Here is a 12,660-nt window from a genome sequence, read left to right as displayed (position 1 = left end):
AAACCAGCACCGCCTTGCAGACATTTTGGGGACCAGGCATAGAGATTAGCTGTAGGTCCTGTCTCTTCAACCTGTTCACCCGTGTGTTTGCCAGTCAGCTCTGCTGTGTCTGTTAGACAAGGGAGAGGTCTCTGGAGATTCTCATCAGTAAAATGTACGCATGTTCATGGGCTCCTCTCACAATTGGGGTTTACTTGAAAGCCACAGGAAATAAAGGAGAGGCGGTTTGGGCTTCAAGTTGTACCTACTTGTTTTAGAGTTTTAGTTGCCCCAGTCGTTTTTCCATTTGCTTCGGTTTGTGCCACGTGATACAGTTATGCAGAAGGCCTGCAACACTGCAAAGATGCTGATATTCTGAGAGCAAAGGGAAGGGGGAGCCAGAGCCTTTCACAAAAGCAGCCCGCCCCTCTTGAGCACATTGATTGTGCCTGCTGATTAAACCAAGCTGTGACACATGGGACTCAGCCTCTCCGAGGCAGAGAAGGGCTCCTAGGCCAGCTTCTCTGCTTGCTTTTCTGAGTTTCAGACCAGATTCCCAGTCGTCCTCACGTGGCAGCCGTGGCTGATGCCCTGTCGTGCCCTCTCTGTGCCTGCCCTAGTCTTCGGTACTGCGCTGCTTGCGTACCTGCACGAAGCTGCCCCTTACTTGCTGGTCCCTCCTGTTTTTCCAGCTCCATGAACTGGCACCAGCCACTTAGTTATCCAACCTCTGTCACCTGTGTGTGTGACCACCACAGTACAGATATCCAGTTAATTTCCAGGTTGTAGATGGCTTGACTTTAATTGTTCCAAACCCTTTCCTGTATTTTTATTCCCTCTGCTACCACATAGTTCAGACTTTATCTCTTGCCCAGACTCAAGGTTATAGTCTCCTGATGGCTTTACTTCTGCTCTTCTGCCTGCCAATCTGGCCCCTCCATTTTGTCATCAGTTATCTTTCTAAACCACAGATAGGGTATTACAGTACCTAACATATAGCACATTTTCAGTAAATATTAAAGTTGTTGCTGACCTAACATTCCATAGATTCCCATTGCCCATATTATAAAGTTTGGATTCCTTAACCTGACATTAAGACCCACGGTGATCTGGGCACACTCCGCCTTTCTGATCTTACTCCTTCACCCTTTTTCCCCAGTATAATGTGCTCCAACCACAGTGGTCTGCTGGCCATTCCTTAATTTGTTCTCACACACTGTTCCTTCTATCTAAAGTAACCTTGCTCTCCTGACAAAATCCTAGTCATCTTTTAATGTCCAACTCAAGCATCACCTGGGTAAAGCCTTTCCTGTCTCCCCAGACGGAATTCCTCCTAACCTCTGCTTCCATCTACTTTGTTCCCTTGATTGTCCCTTTCGCATAGTTTGGCCCCATCTTCCTGGTGAGACTATGTTCTCAAGTACAAAGTGCCTACCGATCCTCAGGGTGTATAGCCTATTCTGTAACTGCTAGGAAATGTTGAGTTTGTGAAGGACAAAGTGGAAGAAGAGAAAAGTGCAGACGGGGTGGTGGTAGATGAGATACTAATTCAGGGGTTTGGCTCGGCTCCCCTGTCCTTCAGGAAGGCAGACCACGCGGGCAGCACTACAACTAATAAGCCAGAGATCTAAAGACTAATCAGAGTAGTGAAACAACGCCGAGCAGTGGCTTCCGGCCATGCCTGGATCGGTGGACTCGGGAAGGTAGCCTTCCTCGCCGCACTACAACCCCGTAAGGAAACCGTGGTGCCTCGAGAGTTTAGTTTCTAAAGCGCTTCAACACCACGTCTTGCCACGTAGCAAATGGTCAGTGTGATGAGAACAGAGCAGCAACTAAAACTTCAAGCACCCTTTTCCGCCCCAGAGGTATGTGTCCCTGCAAGTCGTGTCCCGTGGGAGCCGCTGCGGCTGAGACCTGGTGATGAGGGTCTGACCCCCGGTCGTCCCCGTCGTTCACGAGACTAAACGCACACCGCACTGGACCAGTTTTCACTCAGTGTAAGGGAAGCCCGGCGCCCAGGTGAGCGTGGGCAGAGGCTGTGTCACATCCACGAGGCGTCTGTCACAAAGCCATGTGAACACCCAGCCTCCCGTCCGGCGAAGGGCGGCGGCTGTGCAGTGGCGTCCAGGGCGGGGAAGCGGCGCCTGCGCAGAGAGAGCGCCGCCGGCTCCCGCGCCGCCGCCGAGACTGCGCCTGCGCAGTGAGGAGAGGTCGCGCTGAGACCGCGCCTGCGCATCGCCGGGACGAGGTCTAGGTGGCGGCATGGATCCTGTGGCGCCGCGGAGCGAGCTGGTGTCGGCCGAGGGCCGGAACCGGAAGGCGGTGCTGTGCCAGCGCTGCGGCTCCCGCGTGCTGCAGCCCGGCACCGCGCTCTTCTCCCGCCGGCAGGTGAGGCGGCGCGGCAAGGGACGAGGGAGGGCCGGCGAAGCCAGGACCCCCAGCCGGACGCTCTCGCCACGAACCCTCCGGCCCTTAGCCGTGAGCTCCTGCCTGGGTCCGGACGGCGGCCCCGGGGCGGACACACGGGGACACCCGGCCGGACGCCCGAGCCCCGGAGCCGCGCCTGCAGACCGCGGGGTCCCGACGCCGGGCCCTGCAGACTGACTTCCGAAGGCGCCTGAGCGTTACTTCCTCGGGGTCCGGTGCCGGTTCCCGTCGTCCCGCTGTCACCTCTCCGAGCCTCCTCCCGGAGAGTGGGCGCGGGGGGAGTGGGCTCAGGGACCCAGAAGGGGGGTGGGCATGGGGACCCGGGTTAGGGAGTGGGCTCAGGGACCTGGGATGGGGAGTGGGCTCAGGGATCCGGGGCAGGGGGAGTGGGCGGGGGGACCTGGGAAGAGAGGGAACGCAGGGGACGTCCTGGGGGCGACCCTCAAAGAGTAGGAGATGTGGCCTGAACCCCAAGTGCGCTCGCTCCCTATCGGTGATCCCATCCCACCTTGTGGAGTCGTTCACACTGCTGCACAGGTCCCGCGTCCTTTGTCCCTCGTCTGGGTCTCCTACACCGGAACTGTGGCATAAGGGACAACTACAGACATTGGGATTTAAGTAAAGGAGTGAAGCTCTCAGTCCATGTTAACTAAGGGTTAGTGCCCACCAATCTGACCGTGTGTAGCTGGTGCCCTCAGTCACCTCAGGGACCGCGTTCCTTTTAAGTCCCGTGAACCGTTTCTGGTATAAAATGTTCAGACCCCGAACTCGGTTCTTCCTGAAACCACCTGCAGTCTAGGGCAGAGGAACTTGGAATCAGGCTGAGCAGAGGAGGGTGGACAGCAGCAGGACTTCATAGTTGTGGAGAGAAGTGTGTTTTCCAGAGCTGAGAAGTTCAGCGTGGCCAGACTAGAGACCAGGTGGAGTAAGGTCATTGGAACAGAGGAGGGCGGGAGTGGGCTCTAGGCTACCTCACCGCAGGCTGGGAGCCCAGGAACCAGGTGGGATGTGGGATCAAAGGGAGACTAAGCCAGGTCCAGTCAGCCGTAACCAGACCGCCTCAGGTGACCTGTGGAGTCACCACACAGCAGAAACCTGAAAGGAGCAGATGTGCTGGGAGGAGGTGGGAGTACTAACTTGGGAGCGAGGACAGTGGTTCTGGTCTCCAGATACCCAGTGCGTGGCGTGTCCTGAGGGGCCGGTGCCCGTGTCCTCAGCAGGAGTCGTCTGTCCATGAACACAGGAAAAGGAAACACTCACTGAAGAGTTTGAGAACTGGGGAAAGAGAGATGACTAAAGAAGGGAATTGTTGCTTTTTCACCTTTTGGGGAGAGGGGAGTCGTGGCAGGAGTGGGCAGTGGAAGGTGGGCTCACGGGAGGGAGGGTGGAGTAGTTTTTGGACGGGAGCGTGGGAGCCAGCAGGTGTACTCTGGGCCTTTATCAGGGGGATGAAAATGTGTTCACACGAGGACCTGAGTATATGTGTTCACTGCACCTTTATTCGAAATAGCCCAAGTGTCCTTCTACAGGTGAACGATTAACCAACTGTAGTACAGCCTCACCATGGGTACCCAGGGAATTATGCTGAATGAAGAAAGCTGGTTCCAAAAGATTACACACTGTGTCATTCCATTTATATGACATCTTTGAATTTTAGAAATAGAGAACAGATAGGTGATTGCCAGGGGTTAGGAATTGGGGGCTTGGGTGTTCATGAGTGTGGTTATGATGGTTGCACAATAATGTGAATCTACTTAATGCCACTGAATTATACACTTAAAAGTGATTTAAATGGTAAATTTTGCATTATGTATAGTTTATCACAATACAAAAAAAAAAAGGAATCAAAGTGGAACACGCATCTCAGATGTGTTAGGCACTATTGTTCTGGTTATCTATGGCTGTGTCACAAAATCACCCCAAAACAGTGACTTTAAACATTTTTTTTGCTTACGAATTTGGGGTTGGCTGGGCCCGGTCATAGCTAGGCAGTTCTTATCCAAGGTATTCCCTGTGACAGCCATCAGGGGGATCATCGCAAAAACTTTTCACTCATGTGTCTACCTGTGGGAAGACCCAGGCACCTGAGCACTGGGACAGGCTTTGATAGGTCACTCCTCACGGTCTCCCCACATGGTTCTTGCATAGTCACCAAGGCTACAAGAGCAAGTGATTCAAGAGAAATCAGCAGAAGTGACCTGGCCTTTTCTAACCTAGGCTGTCACTTCCAGCTCGGCCTGCCCAGGCACAAGGGGAGAGGCATGGTCTCCACATCTTGGTGGAAAGATTGTCAAAGAATTTGTGGACGTGTTTTAAAATCACCACAAGAAGGGGGAAAATCAGAAAAATTATTGTAACAGGCTTTATTCTCATCTGGAGTGTAGCATGTTTGCCAAGTTTTCTATGAGAATGTACTTTCACAAAGAGAAAGAAAATTTTTTATTTTTAAAAGGGTACCCTTAACACTTCTTGAAAAGAGCAAAAGAGGTGTCTCAGAGACAACAGACCCTCCTGAGTTGTGTGGTGGTCTGCATGTCTCAGGAGCGGGGGTGCTGGCTAGGCTCCTGACTGCAAAGTTAACCTACCAGGTCAGGGGTCTGGTACTTTGGCCCCCAACCAGCCGGATTAGCTGCTTCAGCGTAGGTACTTGTTTCTTGATTTCCATCCCAGTGGTCTGTCCAGAAAGCCTCATTGTATCCATGTGTTACATCTGTAACCTGACCATGGCAGCTGTGCTCTGCTTTGCTGAGATCATGTGCACAGATACGGGTCTGACGTACAGGATCCCAGTAGAAATGGGAAGTTGAGGAATAGAGGGAGCAGGACCCTGTGGACCCCTCGAATGAACATTGACAATGGTATTGTCCTTTAGTCACTAATCAGGGAGGGGGAAGTTCCAGGTCAGAGCCTCCTCCTCCCTGTCAGGGATAGCCTACCGGCATCAGTGGCCCAGAGTCCAAGCTCCAGGGTCTGTCAAAGCCACGGGCAGCTCTGTGGACCTCTCACTAACATTCTGGAAGGGGCCTACTCATCCTCACAGAGTGTTTACCTGCTTCAGACTGATGTGAGTCTAATTTTTTTAAGTAGTTTTAAATTGCTTTTATTCCAGTTGCTGATGCCAGGCTAGCACAATAAAGCTGTTCTGTTTTGTTAGAGTGTGGGGACACATCAGCCGTGTGCCATGGGGTGGAATGTGCTCAGTGTGTCGGCAGAGCCCGGCAAGGAGCAGGGAACGAGCTGCCCAGCACTGTTTTTGCAGTTGTCTGGGGCAGCTGCGGTGTGAAAGTAAGCGTGAGGACAAGAGCAGAGGGAGCATGTGCGTGTGCATGTTTGCGTGTGTCAGGGGCTGTCTCCCAGTGGGTGGGAAGGCATGTTGATGTGGGGTACGAGCATCCTCAAGATAATATTCCACATTCTGGAACTAGATTTTCCTTCTTAGTGCTCCTTTTATAAGACAAATCCAGCATATTCGTAACAGTGATGGAACAGAGCAAAGCCAGATATCCGGTATTTATTCTTGTAACAGCTGTTCAAGTTCTGCTCTGTACCAGTTGCTGTTCCAGGCACTGAGGATGCAGCAGTGAACAAGAAAGGTAGTGGAGGGAGATGCATGGTAAATAACCAAGCCAGTAAACTAATGAGATAATTTCAGAGAACGATGAGTAGAAAACAAAGGGGGAGTGGCATCCCAAAACTTTTAGGGTGATGAGTATGCTTGTTACCTTGATTGTGGCAAAGGTTCAGGTGTGCCGGACACAAGTGCCACAGTTTGTCAGACTGTCCACTCTAAAAACGTGTGGTGTGTCAGTTATACCTCAGTAGAGCCATTTCACAGAATAAAAGTACAGTGGAGAGTGTGGGAAGTTAGCCCAGGAAAAGCCTGGGAGGCTACCTGCGAGCTGAATGTCAGGAAGGAGCTGGCCTTGCAGGATCTGTGGGCAGAGCAGACCCACCTGTTGGGAGAAGGCGAGGAGCTGGCAAGGCTGGAGCACGAGGAGGGGAGATGGGACAGGTGGGCCTGTGGGCCTGGTGAGGGCTGAGTTACCACGGCAACCAGTCAGCTCCTCCCTGTCTCCTGGGAACCAGGCCTGGACCAGGGGCAGCCGGGCACTGCTGCGCATCCTAGTCTGTAACTTACAGACAGGCTTGATTTGTTCTCACCAGGAAAGTGCTGGGGGTCTTAGGGGGTCCAGTGCGGCGGGCGGGCGGGGTAGGGGCTCAGCTTTGTGTCCCCTTATGTCCACAGCTTTTCCTTCCCTCCATGAGGAAGAAGCCGGCGCTGGCTGATGGCAGCAGCCCCGAGGGTGACCTCCTCCAGGAGCACTGGCTGGTTGACGACATGTTCATCTTTGAGAACGTGGGCTTCACCAAGGACGTGGGCAACGTGAAGTTCCTTGTCTGCGCAGACTGTGAAATCGGACCCATCGGTTGGCATTGCCTGGACGACAAGAAGAGTTTCTATGTGGCCTTGGAGCGGGTTTCCCATGAGTAACGGAGGGGCTCAGCCCCGGCCCCACTATAAAAGCCACTCCCCACGAGGACTGGCGTCTCTGGGACAACTTTCTCTGCCGCCTTCTCTGTGCTCACGTAATCGTGCGTATCTGCGCCTCATCACACTCACCTTACAGCCGCGAGCTCGCTTCGCGTCATGGCATTTCCCAGTCTCCCTTTTCCCCCAGTTTGGGACACAGGGATACTTCCCCAGATCTACGCCCACCCCACTCCGCCCCCAGCCTTCTGCTCTCCTGCATCTGGGGGCTCCCTTGTTTCTTGCCCTCAGAGAGCAGTGTTCAGCCTTTTAGCCACGATGACACGTGACATCTGGTGCCCTTGTGCTGATGGTTGAAATTCACCTTTTTCTCTCTCATTCAAGAAAGCGCATGAGCATCTCAGAGGGACTTTGCTGTGTGGCTGACTTTATGTGCAGTAATTTATTCTTTCTAAAAGTAAAGCATTTACAAACTGCAGCATTTAAACCACTAACTGGAAACATTACTTTGGGCACACCTCTGATATCATGTGTGAGGGCCTCTGCTCTAGGCGGACAGTGACTTTTTGTTATGAAGGTCGATGTGACCCTTCTTCCTGCAGATCTTGATGTAGTTTCTCTTCATATGAGCTCCTCACTGCTGTAGCCTCTAAGCTGAAATTCAGATTTTCAACCCCATCTGTCAGGCACCCCAAGGAAAACTCAGCACTGCTGTTTCACAGGGTCTCTGGGAATCAGAGTGGGCTGCAGCAGGGCTGGGTCATATGTGAGCTTATAGGTTTGTCTTATCTGGATACAGAACTCTTCCTTTGCTCCTAGGAAGGACTTCCATTAGTGGGTGGTGCCGTACAGACCCTCCTGTGTGTGGTCCTCACTGAGTGCTGGCTTAGTCAGGCTCTGGACCAGCCCAGATGCAGGCTGTCCATCAGATGCCTCTGTGTGTAGCCGGCAGTGCTCCAACAGCTTGGTGTTCGGTGTGACTTTCAGCTCTGCATTTCTCTCCTGAGAAGACTCACCATCTCAGAGGGACACAGTGTAGCCAGGTGTCAGGTCCCCTCCTGCCACCCCTGCCTCTGAGCCTCAGGACCCCAGAACTGAATGGGGACTAAATGGAGACCTTGCCAACATTCCTTCGCAGCTGTGTCCTGGTTGCTTCCTCCTCCTCCTCCTCAGAGCTTATTCTGAGGGCTTCCCGACTAATTGTGGGTCTTGGGCACAGTTTTGCAACCAGCCTCCTCTCCAGAAAGGTGGCTTCCTTCCCTGGCCATACCTTCTGAGCTCTGGCAGAAAATCAGAGAATGCTTTTCCAGACAGTCAGTCAGATGTCCATGATTGTGGCATTTGTGAGAACATCCACTCAGGTCAGGAGGGACAAAACCAAGTAGATGACCCTTGGACACATGGCCCCTCTTTTCACAAGCCAAACCTTGGCACAGCATTCTAGACCTACTTTTTTTCCCCCTTTTTTAATCACAGAAGCAACACACATTCACTGCAGATAAATACAAAAATGGGTATAAAAATGTTTTTAATTATTCGTATTTCCACTACCCAGAGATTGCTGCTGATGATAATGTGGTCTCTGTGGTTCTCAGTGTTTTTTATATGTGCTGTATACATAAACATGGAGGGGTTTTTAAACAAACGAGATCATACTGTATTTTTCCACTTGACAAAGCACACTTCCCATGTCGGTAGAGACCGTCTCTGCATCACTGCTTTCAGTGCGCCTTGTGCTTCTGTTCTGTCATTTATGTAAACAGTCCACTGTTAGGTTGTCTCCAGTTCCTCATAAACCATGCAGTACAACTTGCAACCTTGTAATTAGATCTGTCCACGCACCCTCATTATCTCCTCATTAGCAGTGGGATTGCAGGGTTTGTGGGTCTTCAAGGCTTTGTGGTACCCAGCGAGCTGGCGAACAGCTGTGCTGGTCTGCCTCCTCCCAGCTGCTGACACTGGTTAGTTACTATCATTAAATGAATATGTTGCCACTTTAATGGGAGGAAAAATAGTATCTTGTTTTAATTTGCATTTATTTTGTTTCTAATGAAATTTTTATACACTTGTCATTTGTATTTCTTTTTTGAGAATTGCCAAAGATTGTTGCTCCAGTAGCCAAAAATATCGAGTGGTTGGTTATTCTGCCTTTTCCGCTTGTTTGAAAGAAATAAAGGCATTTAAACAGTGGGAATTAGATTCTTGCATGCCCTTGGGAAGAATATATAATTTGAAACAGCAGAGGAGGGCTGAAACCTGCACCTTAGGGTTTACCATGGGGTCCATCAGCTGATGGTCACTCAGTGTCTGCTGTGAAATGGGTCTTCTCCGCAGCCCCTGCACGTAGGGGCTCTTGTGAGCTGGGTCATGGTATTGGCCACGGGCAGATGGAGGGAACCCACGCTGGTGGCTGTGAGTATCCACTTTCCCAAGGCCTTCTTGTTTTGACACAGAATCGGAGATGGATGGGGGTGGACTGACACTTTGCCTGCTGTCACCCCCGTAAGAGGCTCCTCAAGTAACTGCTGTGTGACGTGAGGACTTGTGCTTCTGGTAGTGGTGAGCTGACCGTCCCACTGAGGGCAGTTAGAAAGGCTGGACAAAATATTTTAAAAGTTCAAAGGCCTCAGAGAGCTAACTGAGTTTGAATAATTACTGGACCAGGGCCGCTGGAGATGGAGCTCCTGGGCCTCTGGGGGCACGTTTCCTGACTTGGAGGAGGTAGTTCAGAGGCCAACAGGTAGTTCTGACGGCCTTGCAGAAGGTGGGGACAGGGCCTGTCAAAGGGTGTGGCCCTGGCAACCATCCCTCCCTTTGCGTTGAGTCCCCTGGTTCTTTGCACTCAGGAGTAGGTGAAGGCTCTCGTGTCTGCCACCCCACTCCAAAGTCTCAGTCCTGGATATTGGATTAAGATGATCCCAAAGTGCTGGTTTCCAAAGCCTCTGGCATAATAGTAAACAAAAACTCTAAAGTACCATCCCCCTGAACTTCAAATTGTCTCTACGACAGTTTTGCTAACACAATATCCTGAGTAAAATGTATCCAAGCATATGGGACAAGATGACCAAGCCAGTGAGACAAAAGGCCAGGGGAAAAGGCCCATTGTGGCTGGGGACATGCAGCTTCCAGACAGACCATAAGATAACTGCTGACTCTATAAAGAAGAGACCGGATGTGAAAAAACAAATGAATTCTAGGATGTAAATAAATCCAAAAGCAAAAGTAAGAATTCACTGGAAGGTTTTAAGAGAGGATTAGACACAGCTGGGGAGATAAGTAGGGAACTGGAAGCTAGACAGTAGATTTGCAAGCCTGCAACACAAAACCTTCCACAGCATCACTGAGAGAAGTTAGAGGAAAACAAGCAAATTCATGGGGCCGGAAACCCGCAGCCCACAGGCCAGATCATTCAAGCCGGCATCTCATTTACTGGGATTCAGGAGCCTGGGGGTTAAGGATGTTTTTTACCTTTTTAAAAGGTTATGTAAGTATCTGCATAATATTCTCAATTTTGCCTCTTAGACTACAAAGCCTGAAATATTTGCCTGGCCCTTAAAGAAAAAAGTTTGCCAACTCCTTGCTAATTGTAAATATGTCAACTTTTCCCCAAACTTATGTATATAAATTTAATAAAATCCCAAACATAAATCGAACAGGAGGCGAGTGGGTATAGCTCAGTGGTAGAGTGCGTGTCTAGCATGCATGAGGTCCTAGGTTCAATCCCCAGTACCTCCATTAAAATAAATAAATAAAAATCCAATTACCTCTTCCCCTCAACCAAAAAATTAAAAATGTTTTTAAAAAAAAGGTTTTCTTGTATGTGTGAAATTCAAACTGATTCTAAAAGTTACATAAGTGCAGAGGACTAAGAATAGCCAAGACAGCTATGGAGAAAACCAAGATGGGAGAGTTTCTCTATTGGAAAAGCATCGTGGTTTGTCACAGGATAGACAGAAGACGAGTAGAACAAAATCGCTCAGAAGCAGACCCGTGCGTGTGGATGCTTGATTGATGACAAAGGTGGGGTCAGACCTGGAGGGCTTCTGCAATGCTGATAATGTTCTGCATTTTGGTTTTTTTTTTTCATCTGCTTAGTGGCTGTGTAACAAATTAAATCGTAGAAGTATCCACCAAATTCATTTCAAGTCTATAGAAATTTACTGTTTGTTTACTTTGGGGGGGGGGGTGTAGGTAATAGGTTTACTTATTTATTTTTTGGAGGAGGTGCTGGGGATTGAACCCAGGACCTTGCGCATGCTAGGCATGTGCTGTACCACTTGACCATACCCTCCCCCCAAGTCTATAGAAATTTAGAATGCATTTTCCCTCATACAGAAACAGTGTCATCCGTGATGAGTAGTTGGTAGCCTGTGACACAAAACTGTGTACCCAGAGCATAATATAACAAATGATTCTAATTTGGGGTGCCAGGAATAAGTCCTCCACTCATTGAGAGCAGGGTGCCTCTAAAATCCAGACCTGGTGACCCCAGACAGTCTATTTTAGATTGGGGGCCAGGATGAACTGTGACCTGAGAGCTGGTAAGGAGATGGAATGTGGGCTGGGGACACTTTTGACCCTAAGCAGGTGAGAGGAGAGTGACTAATTCCCACAGGGTTACACATTATCCCTTCCCTCTTCTGTCCTGAACGGGCTCTGGTATCAGATGTAGAATTGTGTGGAAATGGGTCTCCATCCTAGGGAGCTGTTGCCCCAGCCAATTTCAAGGTAAGACAACAGGGAAGAAAGTGAGCCCAAAGGCCCCCAACTTGGGCACCTCTATTAAGGTGACCTCCATTGTAAGTCATTCAGTCATTTGACAGCAGGTACCACCTGTTCAGCCTTAGCACTGGCTCAAGAACAAATAGCCTAGACATGGCCCTGGTGTCTCCCTGTTTACCTTGATTCTTCACCTCTTGAACAGGACATTCTTGTTCTCACAAAGTGTCTTCATCTTCTTCTACTCCTCCCTTGCCCAGACTGACTGGTTATCATTTCAGTTCCATGTCATTTAACTGCTGTGCAGTGGGGGAGCATGAGAAGAGAGTGCACATAGGAGAAGGATGCAAGCTTATCAGGATTTCTCAGATGGCCTGAAAACTAGAGCTGACCATGGGCCTTTCCCTCTGATCTTGGGAATATTTCAAATTCCTCGGGGGTAGGGAAATAGCTCAGTGGTAGAGCGCGTGCACAAGGTCCTGGGTTTAATCCCCAGCACCGCCATCAAAAATAAATAAATAAATAAATAAACCTGATTACCTTTCCCCAAATAAGTAAATTCCTGAAGCTGAGATGAGTGGGGTGTGAGAATAAATCAAGGAACCTCATCTTACATAGAGTGGGACGGCTGGAAGGAGGAGCACCAGCAGGAAGAGGGAAGTAAGATGTAGCTTTTCCTCTGGTACTAGGGAGGACATTTTCCACATAGGAATTTTATCTCCTGCAGAAGGAAGGGAGGGAGGGAGGAAAGAAGGAAGGCAGGAAAGCAAGAAAAAAAGAAGAAGAAGATCCCTCCCTTCCCAGCAAGGACACTCTGACCATCATTGGCAGCCAGTGAGAAACTGTCACAACCTCGGACTCCTGTTCTCCAGTGAACTTTTGCTCAGAATACACCTGCCCGCATCCCTCCTGAACCTGGTAAAAGCAAGCCCTTGCCTGTCCCAAGTCGCAGTTTTCTGGCAGTCCCAAATAAGCCCATTTTGCTGGTAAAATAACTGGGTCTTTTATTTTTGAGGCTTACAAATGATATAAAGAAAAGGAGGAGG

The 12,660-nt window shown here is 50.1% G+C and overlaps 1 protein-coding gene across 1 annotated transcript; it reads left to right on the top strand.

The window, feature by feature from the left end:
* The first annotated feature begins 2,200 nt into the window (after positions 1-2,200).
* Positions 2,201-9,089, top strand: RABIF (RAB interacting factor). The gene is made up of 2 exons (XM_032466735.1): positions 2,201-2,367; positions 6,653-9,089. The coding sequence occupies exons 1-2, from the start codon at positions 2,242-2,244 to the stop codon at positions 6,896-6,898; spliced, it is 372 nt and encodes a 123-aa protein (XP_032322626.1). The 5' UTR covers positions 2,201-2,241; the 3' UTR covers positions 6,899-9,089.
* Positions 9,090-12,660: the final 3,571 nt, after the last annotated feature.

Source organism: Camelus ferus, chromosome 23 (assembly GCF_009834535.1).
Source record: "Camelus ferus isolate YT-003-E chromosome 23, BCGSAC_Cfer_1.0, whole genome shotgun sequence".
Classification (NCBI taxonomy): domain Eukaryota; kingdom Metazoa; phylum Chordata; class Mammalia; order Artiodactyla; family Camelidae; genus Camelus; species Camelus ferus.
Note: the sequence above shows the minus strand (reverse complement) of the source record. Positions and strands in the feature narration are given on the sequence as shown.